Source organism: Pan troglodytes, chromosome 7, assembly GCF_028858775.2.
Source record: "Pan troglodytes isolate AG18354 chromosome 7, NHGRI_mPanTro3-v2.0_pri, whole genome shotgun sequence".
In the NCBI taxonomy this organism is placed as follows: domain Eukaryota; kingdom Metazoa; phylum Chordata; class Mammalia; order Primates; family Hominidae; genus Pan; species Pan troglodytes.
The window spans coordinates 14,008,487-14,028,831 of NC_072405.2; the positions used below are offsets into that span (position 1 = coordinate 14,008,487).

At 46.3% G+C, this 20,345-nt stretch overlaps 1 protein-coding gene across 2 annotated transcripts; it reads right to left on the minus strand.

The window, feature by feature from the left end:
- Window positions 1-6,043: 6,043 nt before the first annotated feature.
- Window positions 6,044-8,537, minus strand: DEFA1 (defensin, alpha 1). 2 transcript variants are annotated; one of them, XM_024344986.3, is made up of 4 exons: window positions 8,430-8,507; window positions 7,512-7,555; window positions 6,855-7,041; window positions 6,044-6,274 (listed from the first exon to the last, which is right to left on the minus strand). In XM_024344986.3, exons 2-4 carry the CDS (start codon window positions 7,518-7,520, stop codon window positions 6,165-6,167), a joined length of 306 nt encoding a protein of 101 aa, XP_024200754.1. In that variant the 5' UTR covers window positions 7,521-7,555; window positions 8,430-8,507; the 3' UTR covers window positions 6,044-6,164. The 2 variants fall into 2 exon arrangements, with proteins under 2 accessions (XP_024200754.1, XP_024200755.1); XM_024344987.2 differs by lacking the exon at window positions 7,512-7,555 and having other exon boundaries at window positions 8,430-8,537.
- Window positions 8,538-20,345: the final 11,808 nt, after the last annotated feature.

Genomic DNA, 20,345 nt, shown 5'->3' on the forward strand with positions numbered 1-20,345 from the left:
GGGGTAAGGTTTCTGGAGATGAGAAAAGAATGCAGTCGCTCGAGAGGCAATAAATACCTGCGGTGAGGTTGCTGAATCCAGTGTGCAGGCCGGGCAGCCCCTGCCACCATGGGAATGTCGTGCACATTGCTGGTCCCACGGGCTGGGTGCTCAGGTCCTCCCCTGCAGCTCTGTGTGAAGGCAGCAGGCATCGGCCGGTGGAGGACTGGGGGCAGTGGAGTGAGAACTAAAGCATCTCCCTCAACCTTAAGGTAGAGGAGGCATCTCAAGCCTTGCTAGGGGCGGTCGCTGTGGCAGAGCAGTGGGGTCTCCTGTCCCTCTGAGGAAGCAGTGAATTCCTGATGTGTGGCAGGCCCAGGAACTTCAGCTTTGGAGGAAGTGAGCACCAGTCTCACCCCAGCATAAGAAGAAATTTGGGCTCTTTGGGGAAACTGAGGTCCTGGTGACAGTTTTAGCTTCCAGGGCATTAGTAGGTGCCTGTAGGGTCGCAATGATGAGGTTATAGGTACTAAATATGAAGGGGTGTATATGAGCGAGAGGAAGATCTCCGGGTTCCGGAAATGTCCCATGTCCTGAGGAAGTGAAACCTGGACCTGCTTCCTGCACACAGAGCACACTCCAGTCCATAGGCATTTCCGCAGCACTGCATGAGCGTTATCACTGGAGAGCTGGTGAGATTCGGGCGTGGTATTCTTACACACAGTTCTCCCAAGTCCATAGTTTTCCGTAGCTTGTAGGGCAGCTTTACAATCTCACTGAGGCTCTATGGGTTCCTTGCACCATAAAGTAATGGGCTTATTCTGAAAGCACATGGTGATCTCAGCAAAATTCCACTCTAATGAGGTCATTTTTGGGGTAATCAGCAAAGCATGAGGTCAGGGAAGCAGCAAGGCAAGGGTTTGGGTACTGGCCATGAGCCAGCCCCGTGTACTGGAGATGGCGAGGTCCGTGTTTGTAGCAGTAAGGAAGGGCTGGTTGGTGGTGATCTCGTGGTCAAAGTGATTTTCCTCTACAAGGGACTTAAACAAATAAGTAAGCGAAAAAGAAATGACCCCTTTAAAATGCGTGCCAGGGCATGAACAGATACTTCTCAAAAAAAGACATACAAGAGGCCAAGAAACATGAAAAAATGCTCCACATTACTGATCATTAGAGAAATGCAAAATAAAACCTCAAAGGGATACCAGCTGACACTAGTCAGAATGGCTGTTATTGAAAAGTTAAAAAATACTGATATTGGCAAGACTGCAGAGAAAGAGAACGCTTATACACTGTTGAGGGGAATGTTAATGAGTTCAGCCATAGTGGAAAGCAGTTTAGAGATTTCGCAAATAACTTAAAATAGAACCAGCATTCAACCAAGGAATCTCACTACTGGGTATATATCCAAAGGAAAACAAATTATTCTGCCAAAAAGACACATGTACTCGTATGTTCATGGCAGCATCATTCATGATAACAAAGACATGGATTCAACCTAGATGCCCATCAGTGTTGGACTGGATGAAGAAAATGTGGTACATATACATGATGGGATACTACATTCATAAAGGAGAATGAAATTATGTCATCTGCAGCGAGTTGGATTCAGTGAGAAGGTGCCGTCTATGAATCACAAAACCGGTCCTCACCAGACACCAAGTGTGTTGGCACCTTGTTTTGGACTTCTCAGCCTCGAGAACACCAAGACATATATTTCTGTTGTTTCTAATTCACTTGGTGTATGGTATTTTTTTCCAGCACTCCACATACACTCAGATTGCTTGTGTCTTTGAAGCCCGGATACGATGCTTGGAGGAAGTCTAAGTGTTGCAAATCCTGCTAGCTATGAGTGGGATACAAAGTGTCACACCAATCTCCTCCTTCATGAACCGGCATGATCTGAAGTCAGTGCCTCACAGGGTCTCATCCCTCAGCCCTGTCAGAGCTGCAGCTGAGCCAGCACCCCCTGCCACCTGTTCACAAGTGTCTTGGGCCTGAGTTTTTCAGATCCCAGCAGCACTTCACCTCTGATGCCTGTGGAGAGAGCCACCTCCCAATTGCAAATGTGTGAATGAAGACCTGATCATGTTGTTTTAATCCATTAAGTCTTGTGGTGTCTTTTCATAGAGCCGTAGATGAACAGAGGGCAATTTTCACAGTATTGGTGACAATCTGGACTTGTACTTTGTGTGTGTGTGTAAATCTCAGCTTCTCTAAAATATTGATGAAATAGGACAGAACTTTCTCAATGGAATCCCAAAGTGTCACAAAGAGCCCATTGTGGTGGGGGCATGGAATTGTGGACTCTTTGGAGTGACTGAGGAACCCCATCTCACCCATTCTTAGCTTGAATTTTTCCTGTGGGGAGCTGGGGTAGTGTGGGATCCAGGTGGAGTCTCAACGTCTCCCCTCAGTGACAGACTCAGAGGAGGGCGTGGAACTCCAGAGCTGGCTGAAACAATGGAGAGGGAAGTAGGGGTTTTCTCCCAGAGATCAGCTATGAAGGCCCAGGGAAGATGACCATTATTCACATGGCTGTCATCTGGGGAGAGACCCCAAGTTAAGATCAAGAGAAAAAAGCGGGAAACAAAATGGTGAAGACAACAAGGTAACTCATGCCTAGAGTCCTTGGATCAGGCATTTTATGAAGCCAGAATTCTTTCTTTTCTTTCCTTTCTTTCTTTCTTTTTTTTTCTTTCTTTCTTTTTTTTTTTTTTGAGGCAGAGTGTCACTCTGTCACCCACGCTGGAGTGCAGTGGCGCGATCTTGGCTCACTGCAACCTCCACCTCCCAGGTTGAAGTGATTCTCCTGCCTCAGCCCCCCGAGTAGCTGAGATTACAGGCACCCACCACCACACCCGGCTAATTTTTCTATTTTTAGTAGTAGAGACAGTTTTCACCGTGTTGCGCTGTCTGGTCTTGAACTCCTGACCTCATGATCCACCCTCCTTGGCTTCCCAAAGTGTTTGGATTACAGGTGTGAGCCACTTTTCAGGTGGGGCATTCAAAATGTTAATTCAGCTTGTTGTGGTTTCTTAAATTGGAATGCACAACTCCGCTAATATGCCTGAAAAAGATACAATAAAAATTACCCAGATAAGAGAAGCTGAGGCAAAATGGTGCAGTGCATAAGAATAGGAAATGAGAGCAGATGGCAGGTGTCCTGGGTGCAGCCTGGAGAAGAGACTCCTGGATGATTCCCATGCACAGCCCCGGGGGAGAACAGCCTTATTGATGCTGATCAGCAGAGAAGGAGGGACGGCTATGTGAGAGGCTGGAGGACAATGGGTGTGTCAGGGACAGGAATTTCATAAGTGATGTTCAGAGATGGAGGAATTCCAGGTGGTGCAGGAGTAGCCATGGGGTGGAAGGCTGGAACGAGGTGGCGGTCCCTGTTATCCAGGAGGACACAGAATTGAGATGTTGGGAGGTTGATTTCTAGGAAATGTTAGAGTGAGCTCTTTCCCTTAGTTTCTTCATGAGTTATTTGTTTTTTTCGTGAAAACGGAAAAAATACAGATGTTCCTAAAATGGAATGAGTTCTTTTCAGATCTCTTTCCTTCTGGTTTTGCTTATAAGCCGAGTTTAGAAAATCAGAACAGTAACAGCCAAAGAAACCTATTTCATTTTTTGTACAAGTACAAATTAACCAAGACCTTTTAAAAATGTGAAGGAAGCACTTATTGAAGACTGTTGAAATGGGAGTCAGAACGTTGCAACAGGGAGAGCCGTTGGCCTCCACTTTCCTGAAGCCAAAGCGGGAAGGTAAAGCCCTGGGTGAACTAGCGGAAATGCACTGGAGGTTGGTAGTGGGAGTCTTGCAGTGTGATTGGGCCATCTGCGTTTGCTAGTTTGTGCGTATTGGAGTTAGGCTCCTACCTGCCTACAGAGACAGGGCTGCCATCCCCTTGAGTAATTACATTTAAAGGGATGAGGCATCTAACTTATTCCTTATTTCCTTGTCCTGCCGCATGAATGGCTCATTTCAGGTAGAAAAGTTCTTGCATGTCGTCACTAATCCTAGAGTGTATGTGCATCCCAGTAAACAGGGTTGTGCCTCATTTGAGGCTGAGCAAGTTGCCCTGGTTGTTTGGAGACCCTCACACTTCTCCCTGAATTCTCTGTCCCTAGAGTTTGCAGCAGTCATGGCCCACCCTAGACTGCAGTAGCAGAAGCCACATGTGGTGCTCCCAGTGTGCCTTTATCCACACAGAGGAGCAGGGAGGCTCCGTTCTCATCTGGCCCTTTCCCTTGGATTGATGGATGCTTCTCAGCACATCAGCCTGAATTCTACTCCATCCTTCTCTCTGGCAACATCCATTCCTCTAAATTCAGGGGAGGTCGACCCTTGTCCTGCATAGCTCTTGCCCTGATACCATTCTGTCCACCAAACATTTCATTCTACCTCTTCTTGTAGTCATTCCATGTTTTAAACATACTGATGTTGTACTTGAAGATTCACATGAACTCTTTTTGCTGCTTTAGCCGGAATGGCCTGCTTCTTCTAAGGTCCTAAAGCTTCATGATGCCAAATAGTACCCATGACGTTTTTTCACGTTTCAGCCTTGAATACTTTTATTTATTTTGTTTTTTAAAGGTGTGCTGTCATAGGGTCTAGAAAATGGACTGCTCTACCTCTGTTGAATTTAGCTTTTTCCTATGGAATTTAGGAATAACAATTAATAAATAATTTTATATTGTTATGTGCTATTAGATGCAATTAGTTAATGTAATCAGAATTAATTTATTAACCCCCTACTTTATGTTACAGTCATCCGTGCACTCTGGTGCAACAATAAGCAAAACATGCAGCTTCCCTTCTGGAGTAAGGAGGCAAATGTTACATATAGTAAGTGAAGTGTACAGGGAGTGAGATGGTTGCAATTCTATAGTTAGCAATGAGGAAAATCGGAGAATGGAGGTCAGCAGGGGGATCTTGTTGCAATTTAAGGTTGAGAGATCAGAAAAGACCTCAGTGACCAAGTGAAGTTTTAGCTGAGACCTCAGATGCTTGGGAGAAAGTCAGGTGGACCTCTGGCAGATGCCCCAAGATGCAGCCATCTTGATGCAGTTCATGGTTCAGAATACTATGGAAAGTTAATTCGGGGACCACATGATTCCAAGTCCGTGGCAGTCACAGGAAGCCAAAGAAGGCTCCTGGGCTTCACACCGTGATTCCCTATTTGTGTCCTTCATCATCTAAACAAGAAGAAGTCTGGGATCATTACCCACTCTGTCCTCCCGGGGTTCTGGGTGGGCTTCTGTATCCATGTAGTGTCTCAGTGGGTACCTGGGCCCCTGGGCTGCCTCAGCCCCCTGCAGCAACAAGAACGCTACCATGTTCCTGGTGAAATGCTTTCCCTCCCTCGTCCCTTATGCCCTCTGAAGCTGTATTTTCCAGGCAGAATCAGGTTCTCAGCAGCTTTAGGGCAACACAAGAGAGTGTGCGTTGCAAAGTGCGGTGGAGCATTTGTGTGTGTGTGTTTTCTGGATGTGAAGACAACTTTATGATTGTGAAATCCAGGTCTTAGTAGACGTGGCTGGAGGGTCCTCTTAATGAGGACGTGCCAATGTGAGATGCTGTGCTTTCTGTTCCATATATCCCGCCTTTGCTAACAACCCATTTCCCTCTGAATGAAAGTTTTTCCCATGGATCTCTTGTAACCCTATGTCTTAAAAGGAAAATGTACAATCTGACATTGTTCAATGAAACTCCAATTCTTTAGCACAGAGGATGGTTTTTTTTCCCGGAGAAGTAATGATTTTGTGACTGCATGAAATTTAAGCTGACACCGATTGTTTGCTCAGCACACGGGAGCTCTTTGAGAGTGGATCCAGAGAAAATGAGGCAGGGTGAAAAGGCAGAGCAGTGCGTGGGGAAATCAGTGGTGTCATATGGGCCTTCTTTTCAATTTGGATCTGAAGCCCAAACTCCTGCTTGAAATTCCTAGAATTTGGAATTTTATATTGTTCAAAAATTTGATTTTGCATTTTGGTACATGTATCCCAAGTGTCTTGACACAGACACATATCACACATTAAAGAGGTGTAAACACGGAAATGTTGTAACAAGGCATTTATTTGGGATGAGGAAAGGAAATTGAGCAGAAGGTCCAGGAGTAATAGCAATTCCCTGTAGCTCTCAAAGCAAATTTTGAGCTCATTTTTCTTTTTCTGCAAGCTCAGCAGCAGAATGCCCAGAGTCTTCCCTGGTAGATGCAGGTTCCATAGCGAGTTTCTCCTGCAAGGCACGCTGGTATTCTGCAATAGCAGGCCATGTTTTTCCTTGAGCCTGGGACAGGGAGAGCATGAGAAATTGAGTATGGGGTTAGCAGTGGGTAAGAAAAAGAATCTTGGGGAAGTCACATGCTAGCTGACAGGTGATGCTGGCTGCATTGCAGCCGGTAGCACGAACAACCTCAGTCAATAGGAATAAACACGCAGAGCAGTGCTTGTCACACAGAATTTGAGACTCATTCTCCTTTGCTCTCATTTTTGCGTTCCTGCCCCATCACACACACACCTGAACATAACCTCAGGCTTGGCTGCAGTTTTTAAAAGCTCTTCTGTAGATAGAGTAAAATGTTCTCTTTACAATTAAGTCTACTTGTTTAGATCCAGAAATAACTAGTCTGTCTCTTCATATCTTAAACTTAGTGAATTTCACAGACTTTTCTTGGAATCAAGTCTTTGGAGAAATACAATTTCTCAAGTTTATTTGGCTCTCTGTTCAATTTATAGATGAGAAAATCAATGCCCAGGGATTCTAAGTGAAGCCACCTCAGTGACATAGACTGCTGAGACCCAACTCTGGAACCTATCTCCCATCCTTCCCTCTAGAATTAGCAGCTCTGCATGCCTGCCTCTCTCACCTGGATGCTTTGGAGCCAAGCTTTTGTCCCATGCAAGGGAAACAACCACTTCTGGGTTGTCCGCTGGAATCTGCTCCGGGGCTGCAGCAACCTCATCAGCTCTTGCCTGGAGTGGCTCAGCCTGGGCCTGCAGGGCCACCAGGAGAATGGCAGCAAGGATGGCGAGGGTCCTCATGGCTGGGGTCACCTGGAGGAGGGAGAGCAGGAGCAGCTGTGTGGGGAGGGAGGAGCCAGCCTGGATGTATAGCTCTACTGGGAGAAGGCTCAGAGACAAGAAACCTTCCTCAATCTCAGTGAGAGGAGGTGTGCATTTTATAAGAGAGGCCCATTGGTCTCAAGGTTGCTCGAATGCTCCTCTTCTCCCAGTTTCATGCTAGTATACGTCTGTACCTTTAATGTCTGTGCTAGGTTGGAGCTAATAATGACAAGAAAGACCCTGCTATGTTACTCGTGGGTTCACCTGCTTAAATATTATTATTTACTTTTTAACATTCCAAAAAGAATAGAAATTGCACTTTGATTCAACAGGCTCAGGGAACAAATACTTCTTATTTTCTGAAGATCGGTCCTCCTGTTCTCTGGAGGTCTAGATTCTGGTGTCCTATATGAGTTCCAATGGAATAGAGAGTAATTCACTTCAGGATTCAGGTGACTTACCATCCTCATGAAGAGGTTTTTGAGGTTATGGGGTGAGTAGTCTCCTGTAGGAATCAGGGTGGAGAGGACAATGATTTTATCAGGCTAAAGGTGAAATCAGCTCAGTGACATAGATTTGTTTAAGTAAAAAAAAGAAAGTTTATTATTTCCACCTCTATTTAGACTTGAGTAACAATTAACAATTGTATATTTATAGTGTACACTACCTCATGATTTTATATATGTATGTATTTAAATCTTTATCTCACACCATGTAGAAACATCAACTCAGAATGAATTGAAAACCTAAATGTAACAACTGAAACCATAAACTACTAGAAGTGTAGAGAAGGATAAAGCTTTTGACATTGATGTAGGTAGTGATTTCTTGGCTATGACAACAAAGGTACAGGCAATAAAAGGGAAAATAGACAAGTGTGGCTTCATTTAACGCTAAAGCATCTGCACAGCAAAGGAAACAATCAACCAAGTGACAAGATAACACAGAAAATGAGAGAAAATATTTGCAAAACCTACGTGGCAGAAGGGGCAAATATCTGAATACATAAGGAATTCAAACAACTCAATAGCAAAAATCAAACAACTCAATAGCAAAAATCAAACAACCTGATTGAAAAACAGACCGAGGACCTAAATAGATTTCTCTCAAAAGAATGTTCCAAAGACCTGTGATAGTCTCTACTGGACATGTCAACTAGGACATGTGACATGTGTGTTTAGAAGGAAACTGCTTGAGTTTCTCTATTAACTTAGCTGGAAGCCATTGTCCCCAGCAGTCACCAGAGGTCTGGACAGGCGTTCCTAGCCGGGATTCACCCGCTGGGTCCCTCTGGGGTGGCCCCACAGTCAGAGGTCAGATTGGAGGCATAGCTTCAATGATGAAAAGTCAGTGTAAAGTTTAAGTTTTGTAGTACTTACAGATCCTCTAGCTAGGCAGGGTGACCAGAGAGGGCAGACAGCAGTCCTCTGTCCCAGGTCTTCTATAGCAAGGAGCAGCCGTGCACAAGTGGACTTCCCCTATTTAAAGGTCTTTTGGGATGAGGTGTCCTAATTTCCGGGGTTACTTTCTGTTGGGTCCATTAAATAATTGTGGTGGCAAGGACAGTTGAGAAATTGGGTGGGAAGGTGAGGTTAAAGTAGAACTCCACAGAGGAACCTCTCATCTACCTTGGTCAGCCCTGGCTAGGCCCAGGCAGCAACCAACTATGGATTCTCAATGGCTCCTAACACAGTTGACCCTGTGATGCATTGGCTGTGGCTAAGCTGAACTACCTGCACCAAGGGAATAGTTAAAGCCTCTGGGACAGCCTGGCTGCGTATCATAGTATACGCCCTGCAAAGAGACTAGGATAGGAATGCCACCTGCACACAGAGGAGGATTTGGAATGTGTTTCTAAAGCAGTGTCCCGAGGACCTGGGGTCTAACCATAAAAACCAATGAAAGCCATTTGGCTGAGCTGGGATGTTGGAGAACACCCAGGTGAGACTGAGTGCTACCTGGGCTTCTGTTGCTATGTGGAACAGACATTTTTGGGTTCTCCTGAGTACTGGATGTACACGCGGCATGTGGTTCCCCAGAGGTGACTATCACCTGTTTGCTTGGCCAATGAACAGTTTAAGGTTAAACAATAGTCTAGGATCATCTGGGCCAGGAACTGGTCTGAGGCATTAGCCATCAGGGTGGGGGTGGCCTTTCCAGATGGCCACCCAAGAAAGGAGGTGGGAGTTTGGGCATTCACTTTACTGCTGGTGTTGCACAGCCTCTCAGGCCTTGTGGGTCTTCAGAGAAGCATTCAGCAAAAGCTTGAGTGGTGCTTTCTGGGAGGCATAGGAGTTTCCATCCTTAACTCGTACCCATCGGAGGACAGGTGTATCCCTGAGCCCATGATCATGTCTGGATGCTTTCTGTGAATGCAAGGCTCCAACTCTTCAGGCTGCAGTCTGGGTGTGTGCTGCGGCGTCATGAGCCCATTTGGATTGAAGCCTGTGCATCCAGAGAACTACCTCCTCATCCTTAAAACACGATCTGTGGTTGTGAGGGCTGCTGGTGTTTAAGCATTGGTGCCATGGGACCCATTCCATATCTAAGGGTTGAGTTGCCCACCTTGGACACAGGTCAGGTTGTATCTGGGGTGCCGCCCCTCTAACAGGGCTTACAGGGAATTCCCCAGTTTTCCAGTCTGGGGTACAAATTCTGACTAGGGCTGTCCTGTTCCAGCAGCCCTCTAGGCTGCCAGGCCTGGGTTAAACAGCTACCCCACAAGCCATTTGTACATAAGATACCAAGCAAGGCCAATCATAGAGAACACTGACATCTTGTCACTCAGGGCTTTCTTCCCAGTGCTTCTATATTGACACTGATGATGGGGTTGGCTGGCACCCACTTTTCCTTGGAGCCTTTCTCCCCCATGGCCACGTTTGGTGATAGTGCTTCCATATGGTCTTTTCCTGACGTAGTTGGTGTCTCTAGTTTGAAGGCTTCTTCTTCTCGTTTACTGCCTCTGACTGCACCCTCGGTGGGTTCTGGAGCAATAATCCTTACTTCCTGCCAGGAGAAGTAAGTGGGAAATATTAGCTAACCTTTAAAACCGGTAAAAAAGGGAGCTTTTGCCAGAAGCTGCATGTGAAATGGAGAGGTGTGGTCTAGCAAAAGCCTCGTGGTCCTGCTGGGTGCCAGTGGGCCTGGGGTGTCATCCTCAGAAGATCGTAGTTTACTATCCATCCACAGTCCATTGTTCAGTACATGTTTGATGTTGAGATGGTGGATGTCCTGCGATGATATGGGGAGGTCTCATTGTTGGAGAACATGTAAATGATGTTATCTGTAAGGGAAAAAAGAAGCTAACTCTTCTGTGATCACCAAGATAGGCACCAAAGTGGGTCTAGCCCAATTGTGATGAGGCGGTGGTGGCCATGGGGTTGAGAGTTAAAAACGTGACGGCCCTTGGAAGGACCTTGGTGCCTTGGGTGTCCATAGCACATCCAGAGACATTAATAACCATGACTTTAGGAGGTCACCGTGCTGCTTGAGGAGGCTGGTGGCTTGGGGACGATGGACTAAATGAGAGTCCCTTAACCCACCCTCGTGGTGTGATGTCCTGAGGTGTGAGCCTCCATCTGAATCAATGATAGGTGTGGTTCTAAAGGAGAAAGTGAAGAAGGGCCACAAAAAGAGAACACCTGCTCCACGCAGGGCATAAGCAGCTACGGTCCCTGGAAGACTACATGTGCAGCAGCGCATAGCCAGGACAGGTGTGCTTTGTCCAGAGGCTCTGAGAGTTGTGATGGGTGGTAGTGAGGGCCTCCCCATGAAACTCAGAACCCGGGACCCGGGCATGGCCTGGAGAAATCACCTGCTGGGCCAGCAACAGACTGTATCCTGCTGTGGCCCCAATGGATGTGAAGGGCTTCTGGGTGATGGCATTTGTGGGCCTCAGCAGAATGGACAAGTGGGGTATAGCTGTCTCCAAAGACACGATGTCCCAGTACATGGAGGGCCTGCTGCAAAGTGGCTGGGACACTAGTGGTGAGGATTTGGTTTTTAACTGCAAGGGGACTTTGTCAGCCCACTGACGACAAATTGATGCCCAGAATCTTTACAACAGTGCTGGAGGGGCCATGAGTGTGTCCTACAGAATCCTGGCCACTGTCCAGGAAGAGGGAGAGCAGGTGTAGCAGCCCTGCCCGTGTGTCCTGGCCCAGGCGGTGGCTTTACATGCAGCACCCAGAGCGATTTGGGGAGCTCAGGGAGAACAGAGACACTCCAGCTGGCTCAGAGTCACTGGTGGCTTCTGTCCCTGGAGGGGTGGCCTTCTCTGCCCCAACCCAGTCTTGTGCTCTCCTTCCCTCCCATTCTTGGCTGCAGGACTGGGAACCATCTGCTGGGACGTTGCTCTGTGTCTGCCTCATGGCCATGCTCCCATCCTTGCCTCCTCCATAGACTGCGGTCAGGACTCGGCAGCCCAGAGCCCCAGCAGGGTCTCAGTCTGTACTGAGGTCACACCTAGGCATTGTCGCCATCCTTCTGCAGGTGATTCTCAAACTCCAAAACTCAAATTAGAACAGAAAGATTCTTCTCTATGGTCCTTTTCACTTTTCTCTTTGGGCTGCACCAGAACCTTGGCAGAATTTTGTGGTTTAAACAAAAAAGGTGTTATGTCTACAGACTTTTTACAGTACTTTCACTTCCATGTTGATCCATAGTCCCCAACCCCAGCCTGATTTTTTCCACTGATTGCAGCCAGTGTAGACAATCAGTGTCCACATGTGGACACTATAAGTAGATGCAGCTGAAGCTGTTTTTTCAGACACACGCATTTGAATTTTAGGGACTATTGAAGCGAGTGTAGACAGAATAAAAACCTTGCCATCATCAGGCTGGGGGAAACATTCTGGAGAAGCTGTGGGAGGGGTTGTAGGTGTGAGAGGAGAGAAGCTTCCAGGAGCAGCACGTATATTCTCACACATGTTTATGGTGTCTGGTGGCCCCAGCAGACAGTGTGTGTGGACCTTGGGTGGGGCCCTGGGGTTATGGTTTTGACACGGTAGGAAAGGGTAGTCATGGAACACAGCATGCGTGTTGCCATGGGGCACAGTGGGGGCTACGCAGACGTGAGATCTGAGGAGGACCCTCCACCTCCCAGCTCCTCAGAGTGCATCGCCCTGTCCCTCCCCTCAGCCCTTTGTCCACTGTCCTGCAGGGAGGATCCTGGTGCTGCCTGTGCCACACAGTCACTCCCGGGCCTGCAGATCCAGCTGGGACAGGTAGGAGCTCCAAGTCCCTGCCCTTTGTCTGCCTTTCCCAGCCGCCTCTCACAAGCTGTCTGTGTGTCTGGTGTTGAGGATTGCAGCAGGATTATTTTACAATAAACCATAAGGAAATAGCTTCCTTGAGCTGTTTTAAAATATGGTCCCTAAATTCTTTTATTATTTTTTATAGAAAGAAAGGTTTCTGGTCTCTCCTGTTAGGTCTAGGACGGGTGACATTTTGACCAATAGACTACATGGAACTAGATGCCATGCTGTTTTCTGGGATCAGGCGCTAGTGAACTGGTGTCTTTTTCTATCTCTGTTTGGATGGTGCTGTGGTCTGAGACATTTTTCCTCTGAAATTCATATGTTGAAGTCTTAGACCCTAGGATGATAGCATTAAAAGAAGGGGTCTTTTTGGAAGTGAGGAGGTCAGCATGGTGGAGTCCTCATGAATGGAATGAGTGCCCCTGTAGAAGAGGTCCCAGAGAGCTCCTTCATTCCTTCCGCCAGGTGAAGACACAATAAGAAGATGTTGTATATGAACCAAAAAGCTGGTTCCCACCAGACACTGATTCTGCTGCCACCTTGATTTGGACTTCTTAGCCTCCACAGGGGATTCCGAATGGTGGCAGAAGTTAGGGTGTGACCATGCGGTGGAGGGTTGGAACAAAGAAGATGAAGGGTCACTGTTGTCTCAGAGGACAGAGCGCTGAGAGGTAGTGAGGGTGACCTTCCAGGCAATATTAGAGTAACTTAGTTCACGACATTTTGAATTTTTTTTAGCAATCCACATGTGCTTAGAGGGCTGGTGCCTTTGGAGCCCAGATACCATGCTTGGAGGAAGACTAAGCATCCCACAGGGAGAGGAACTGAGCCCACCTGCAAGGATGGGCTAGAGAACACAGAGCAACCAGCTTTCTAGGAAAAAACAAAACTCTGATTTGCAATGTTTGTAAATTTCTGTGGTTAAAATGCTCCCAGCTATAGACAGTTTAAGAATTATCACACAAAAACTCCTCTCTCATGAGCTGGCCTGATCTGGCCCCAGCACATCACAGGGTCTCATCCTTCAGCTTTCTCAGAGTTTCCAGCTGAGCCAGCACCACCTGCCACCTGTGCATGAGTGTCCTGGCCCTGAAATTTTCAGATCTCAGCAGAACCTCTCCTCTTATGCCCGTGGAAGGATCCAAACCCCATTTGCAAATGTGTGAGTGAAGACCTGATCGTGCTGTTTCAATCCACTACTTTCTGTGGTGTCTTTTCACACAGTCCTAGATGAACAGAAGGCACGGTCTTGGTGAGAAGTTGAATGTGTGCATTTTTTGTGTGTGTAAATCTCAGCCTCTCTATAATATTGTTGAAGTAGGACAGAACCCTCTCACCTTATTCCCAAAGTGTCACAAAGAGCCCATTTTAATGGCAGCGTGGAATTGTGGACTCTTTGGAGTGACTGAAGAACCCCCGTCACCCATTCTTAGTTTAAATTCTTCCTGCTCAGAGCAGGGGTGGTGTGGGAGCCAGGTGGAGTGTCAACCTCTCCCCACAGTGACAGACTCAGAGGAGGCCACGAGACTTGGGGGTTGGCTGGAACAACATGGGAAGAAGTAGGGATTTTCTCCAGGAGATTAGCTACAAAAGTCATAGAGAGATGACGATGATTCACATGGTTGTCACCTGGGGAGAGAGCCCAAAGTAAGTTCAAGAGAAACAAAGGGGAAAAAAAGGTGAAGACCACAATGTAACTCATGCTTTGATTTCTTGGATCAAGCAATTCCTGAAGCTAGAATTCCTCCTCAATTCCAAGATATAGGAGTCAAAACGTTAACTTAGCTTGTTGTTGGTTTCTGACATTTGAATTCAAGACCCCATTAAGAGATCTGAAAAACATCAAAAATACCAGACTCAGAGAACCTGAGGCAAAGATGGTGCAGTGCACAAGGACAGGAGATGAGAGCAGATGACAAGTGTCTCGGGGCAGCTTGAGACCAGATGACAGGTGTACCAAGGGCAGCTGGGGCATCAGGCTCCCTGGTGATTCCCATGCACAACCCCGGGGCAGAATAGCCTTGTTAATGCTGATCAGCAGGGAAGGAGGGGCAGCTATGTGAGAGGCTGGAAGGACAGCAGGTGAGTCAGGGATGGGGAGCTTCATAGTTGATGTGCAGAAATGGAGGAATTCCAGGTGATGGCAGGAGTTAGTGGGTGGCCATGGGTGGAGGGCTGGGGCAAAGAGGAGGGGGTTCACTGTTATCCAGGATCTCAAAGCATTGAGAAGTAGTGAGAGTGACCTTCTGGGAAATATTAGAGTGAAAAATAACTTCTCATAATCTTAAGTTTCTTCGTGAGTTACGGGGCTTTTAGCAGCAAAAGACAAAATATGCCAAAGTTCAGAAAAGGGAACAAGTACTTTTCTCATCTCTTACATTCTTTTCTTGTTGTAAACAGAGTTCAGAATATCATATAAACAAGCACAAAATATCAACGGCAACAATAACGAGCCAGTATCCTTTGTTTAAAAGAAAAATTGCACCAGATACTTTTTTGAAATGCCAAGGAATTGGTTATTGAGGAATGTCCCAATAGGTGTTAACTGTTTGCAATAGGGAGAGCAGTTGAACTCAGCTCTCTTGAGGCAAAACACAGGAGAGTTTAAGCCCTAGGGTGAGCTGGTGGAAAAGTACTGGAGGTTGCTGGCAGGAAGGTTGAGCAGTGTGATTGGGCCATCTGTGTTTCCCAATTTGTATTTATGGAAGGTAGGCTCCTATCCTCCCACAGAGAAAAGGGTACTTTCTTCTTGGAAAATGACATTTCAAAGGGTTAGCTTCATATTTGACTTATTCTTTATTTTCTTCTCCTACTATATGAGTGGTTTATTTAAGGTAGAAATATGTCACTGGCATTCCATAAATGTCCTGTGTGTGTGCATTCCAATAATAAGCTTTGGGTTTTATTTGAGGCTAAGCAAGTTGCTCCCATTGTTTGGAGACCCTCACACCTCTCCCTGCATTCTCTGTCCTTAGTGTTTGCAGCTGTCATCGCCCACCCTAGACTGCAGTAGCTGAATCTTAATGTGGTTCTACCAGTATGCTTTTATCCACACAGAGGAGCAGGGATATTGCATCCTTGTCTGCCCCTTTCCCTTAAATTGATGGATGCCTCTGAGAATATCAGTTCAAATTACCAGTTCATCCTTTTCTCTTGCAACATCAATTCCTCCAAATCCAGCAGACTCAGACCCTGACCTGGCATATCTCTGTCCCTGATACCATTCTCTCCAGCAAACATTCTTCTCTAACCCTCCTTTTAATCTATTCAGTTGTAAACATCTTTATGTTCCGGTTTAAGATACACCATAAAATCTATCCTTGCCACTCCAAGACAAAATGATCTCTTCTTTCTAAAGTCCTAATGTTACATAAAGCCACATTTTACCAGTGATATTCTCCTATATTTCATTCTTAAAAGCTTTTAGTTTTTGAAAGGTCTGGTATCACATGAACTGACATGCAGAATTTTTTCTTCTGTAGGTTTCAGCTTTTTTTCTATGAAGTTGAGTAATAATGCAATTTTGTAATAGTATGTGATGTTGGGGATAATTAATAACTCAGAATTAATTTGTTGATCCCCAGCTATGTGTTAGGCAGTCTTCTGGGCACTGTGGTACAACAATGAGCAAAACATGCAGCTTCCCTTCTAGCAAAGAGAGACAAATGTTACCGAGAGTAAGTGAAATGTATAGGATGCGAAATGGTTTGAAATGCTACCGTTAGAAATAAAGAGAACGAGGAGGTTGGAGGTATCCAGGGGAACTTGTGGCAATCTTAAATTGGGAAATCAGGAAAGATTTCAGTGACCAAGGGATGTTTTAGCTGAGACCCCAGGAGCTGGAGGAATGAGCCAGGTGGACTTCTGGGTGAAGGGCAGCTGCCCCAAAATGAAGTGATCCTGGCCCAGTGGACAGTTACGAATAATTTGCAGTTAGTTCAAGGACCACATGACTCCAACTCCAAGGCAGTGACAGGAACCCAAGGAAGGTTGCTTGTTTTTCACCCCCTGAATCATAATATGTGTCCTTCACTGTCTACACAAGGGGGAAGATCTGGGAGCATTTATTTTGTCAGACACCAACCCACTGTGTCCTCCTTGAGGTCTGCAGTAGGTTCCCCAGCTGTGCAGTGTCTCAGTGGGGTGCCTGGAACCCTGAGCTGCCTCTTTACACAGGCAGAGCCTCAGTGTGGGGCTGAGACCTGCTCGGAATCTGCATGGATTGGACGTGGACAACACCTGGTTCCTTCTCCTGGGTGCTGGGCATTTGTGGTTGGTGTTGGTGGTCACAGCTGCGTCTGGACTCATTAGATTGTTTTATTCAAGAATGGTGAATAATCCACTTGAAACACTATTTCTTCCTTTGCAAACTGTGGTCTCTCTGTCACTGTAAGTGTTCTTGGGGCATTTTACCAGTACCACCCAATAAGAGTAGCCAAGGCTTGAACAGACATATTTTTATTCAAAAAATGTATTGTGGAATCACAAACTAGCACTACTAAATTTAAAGTAAAATAAAGACTCTGGGGCTCACGCTGGAATCCTTCCCAGGGCTCTGGGGCTCACGCTGGAATCCTTCCTGGGGCTTTGTGGTCATGTTCTCATAGGCTATTTGCAGAATATGTTGAACTAGTGTTCAAGGTTCAATGGGTGCCTAGAGAAGGAAAGAGAAGAGAGACAGGAAGGGTCACATCACACCTCTGCAAGATGTCAGCCTGGCCTCAGGGACACCAGTAGCGACCCTGTCCTCTTGGAGGAGAGGAGAAAGACAGGCTCAGGAAGGTAGATACTCAACGTGTGCGGTGCCTGGTGGGGAGGCTGCAGTTGGAGGCAGGACAACAGGGGGCGCTGTGGCCTTCCCGGTAATTGCTCTGAGCATCTCAGAGGGCGCTGAACTCCTGGTTCATTCCCTTTCTGCAGACTTGGTTTCCTGCTCACTGGCTGATGTGCAGCACGTTCTGAGTATCAGAACCTCAGCGCCCTGCAGCACCAGCCGGGACGCAGATTACTTGGATAGCTTTTCCCTCACTTCTGTTTTCCCGGTGCCCCTTTAAAAGTGTATTTTCAGGTAGAATCAGGTACTCTGCAGTTTTAAGGGAACACAAGAGTGTTACCAGATGGAAGATCTTGACTGTGAGTTGTCCAGATTCTTAGTGCATTGAAGAAATAATTCAACAAAACGTACAAACAAAGCAACAAAAGAACGAAGCAACGAAAGACAAACCAAAGCAACCTGAGAATGCAGTAACGAAAGTACAGACTTATTGACACTCCACAGAGTGGGAGCCAGTTCAAGCAAGTGGCTCAAGAGCCCCCCAGTTAGTGTTTTTATTAAGCTCAAAGAATTTGGTGTGCTGCCTAATCTTGCCTGGAACTGGCTGCACCTGCTGTTCTTTTCCTTGTGCCTTAACCCTTGATTATCCTATTTCCTTATTCTCCTGTCTCAAGGGTGCATTTTTCAGAATACAGTTGAGGAATCTGTGTTTTGTTTGTGTGAAGACAAGTTTATGAATATGAAATCAAGATTTTCCCTGGCATAGGTGGAAAATATTGATGATGAGTGTGTCACAGGGAGGTGCTCCTATGCTTTTCGTTGTACTCGTTACAGGATTTGTTTTGTTTTGTTTTGTTTTTGATGGAGTTACACTCTTGTCATCCAGGCTGGAGTGCAATGGCATGATCTCAGCTCACTGCAACCTCCATTTCCCAGGTTCAAGTGAGTCTCCTGCCTCAGCCTTCCAAGTAGCTGGGATTACAGGCATGTGCCACCACTCTCGGCTAATTTTTGTATTTTTAGTAGAGACGAGGTTTCACCACGTTGGCCAGGCTAGTCTCGAACTCCTGACCTCAGATGATCCATCTGCCTCAGCCTCCCAAAGTGCTGGGATTGCAGGCGTGAGCCACTGCCCCCGGTCTGGAACCATTTCTTTGGTGCTGGGATTACAGGTATGAGCCACCACACCTGGCCCATTACAGCTTTCTTAACTGTTCATTCCAATCTCAATTAAATTTTCTTCAATAGAGCTGTGACAACCCCAGGTCTTCAAAGGCAGATGTGTGACCTGTGTTTGTTCAATGAAACTCCAACACTTCAGGAAAGAACATGGTGGTTTTTTCCCTAAGAAGTAGCGATGTTATGATTGTGTAAACTGAAAGCTGACAATGACTGTTTTCCCTAACACATGGGAGTTACCTTTGAGTGAATGCAATCAAAGTGAAGCAGAGTGAAAAGACAGAGAAGTAGAAAGAGAAATTGGCAGCATAATTTGTGCTTGTAAATCAGTTTGTGTCTGAAGCCAATGTTTGTCCTTGATATTCTTAGAATTTGGAGTTGTATTTTGCTTAAAAAGCTTAATTTAGGATTCTGGTGCTTGCATCCCAAAGAGTCTTGACTAAGAGGTGCATTAAACATCAAACAGGTACAAACACAGAGAACTTGCTACAAATACTTTATTAGGAATAAGGGAAGAAATTGAAGACAAGGTAAAGGAGTAATAAAAGTTCTCCTCTAGATCTCAAAGCAAATGATGAACACATTTTCCTCTGTGCTCCATGATCCCACTATTGGTGCAGGTCCCATAGTGGTGTTTGGAAAAATGACAGCCTGATATTCTGCAGTAGCAGACCAAGCCCCTCGTTGAGCCTGAAGACACAGAGAAAGCATCAGGCATTGGGAATGGGGTCAGACGCGGTTGGTAAGGAGAATCCCCGTGCAGTTACTTACTGGGCTGATTGCATTCATCATGGTGGCCACACCACAGCAGCAGCAAGATCAGCTCAATCAATAGGAATCAACGTACACAGCAGTGCTGCTCACAGGCAGGATTAGAGACTTATTCTCATTTGCTCACTTTTTGTGATGCTGCTTCTTCACACACACATTTGAGTACACCCTTAGGTCCCTTCCCATTTGTGAAGCTCCTCTAACAAAGTGAAATATGTTTCTTTCCAAGTGGGTTCTCATCCTCGATGCCAGAGAGACTCCCCAGCATGTTTCCACATAGCATAAGATTACTAAATTTCACTGACTTTTCACAGAATCAAATACCTTTGGAGGAGCAATGTCCATTGAATATCATCTGATTCTGTCTTTTCAGTCTACACTTGAGGAAATTGAGGCCTGGAGAGGTGATCACTTAAGAGAAAGAACCAGCTATTGGGTCTGATTCTAGAAGTGCCTGGTTTTCCTCTCTAGACTCCTGGCTCTGCAGTGCTGGTGGCTCTCACCTGAATCTCTAAAACCTGATCTTATGTGCCCTGTGAAGGAGATGGCAAAGTCCTGGTGGTCTGCCCCAAGCTGCTCCTGGGCTGCAGCCTAGTCAGCTCTTGCCTGGAGTGGCTCAAGCCAGGGCCTGGAGGGGCACCAGGAGAATGGCAGCGAGGAGGCTGAGGGTCCTCATGGCTGGGGTCACCTGGAGGAGGGAGAGCAGGAGTGGATGTGTGGGGAGTGAGAAGCCAGCTTGGATTTATAGCTCTGCTGGGAGAAGGCTCAGAGACAGATGCTGCAGTGAGAGGAGGTGGAGCATGTGATTGGGGAAGGGAAGGGCTGCCTTTGCCATCAAGATCCCTTTGATGCTCTTCTGTTCTCCCAGCTTTTATCATAGCATGGGTCTGTTTATCAAGTGTCTGTTCTGGGTCCAAGCCAATAGTGATGATTAGGACCATGCTATAATTTCCTGTGTCTCATCTGCTGGAACATTTACTTCTTAATATTCAAAAAAGAAAAGAAACACTGCTCTTATTCAATAAGTTCAGGCAATAAATGCCTCTTATTTTCTGAAGATGAGCCCTGCTATTCTTGGTGGTCTAGACCCTGAGGCAAGACCTGGACCCCAGCATAGAGAGTAATTCACTGCAGGATTCTGGGGCATTTCTACCCTCATGAAGGAGGCTTTTGAGGTTCTGGAAGGCATAGTCTTCTGCCACTGCTAGTGTGGAGAGGACAATGGCCTCATCAGGCTATCAGTCAAATAAGCTCAGTGGGATACTACGTAAAGAGTTGGTCTGAATAAGGTTAAAATTTTTTTTTATTTCCAA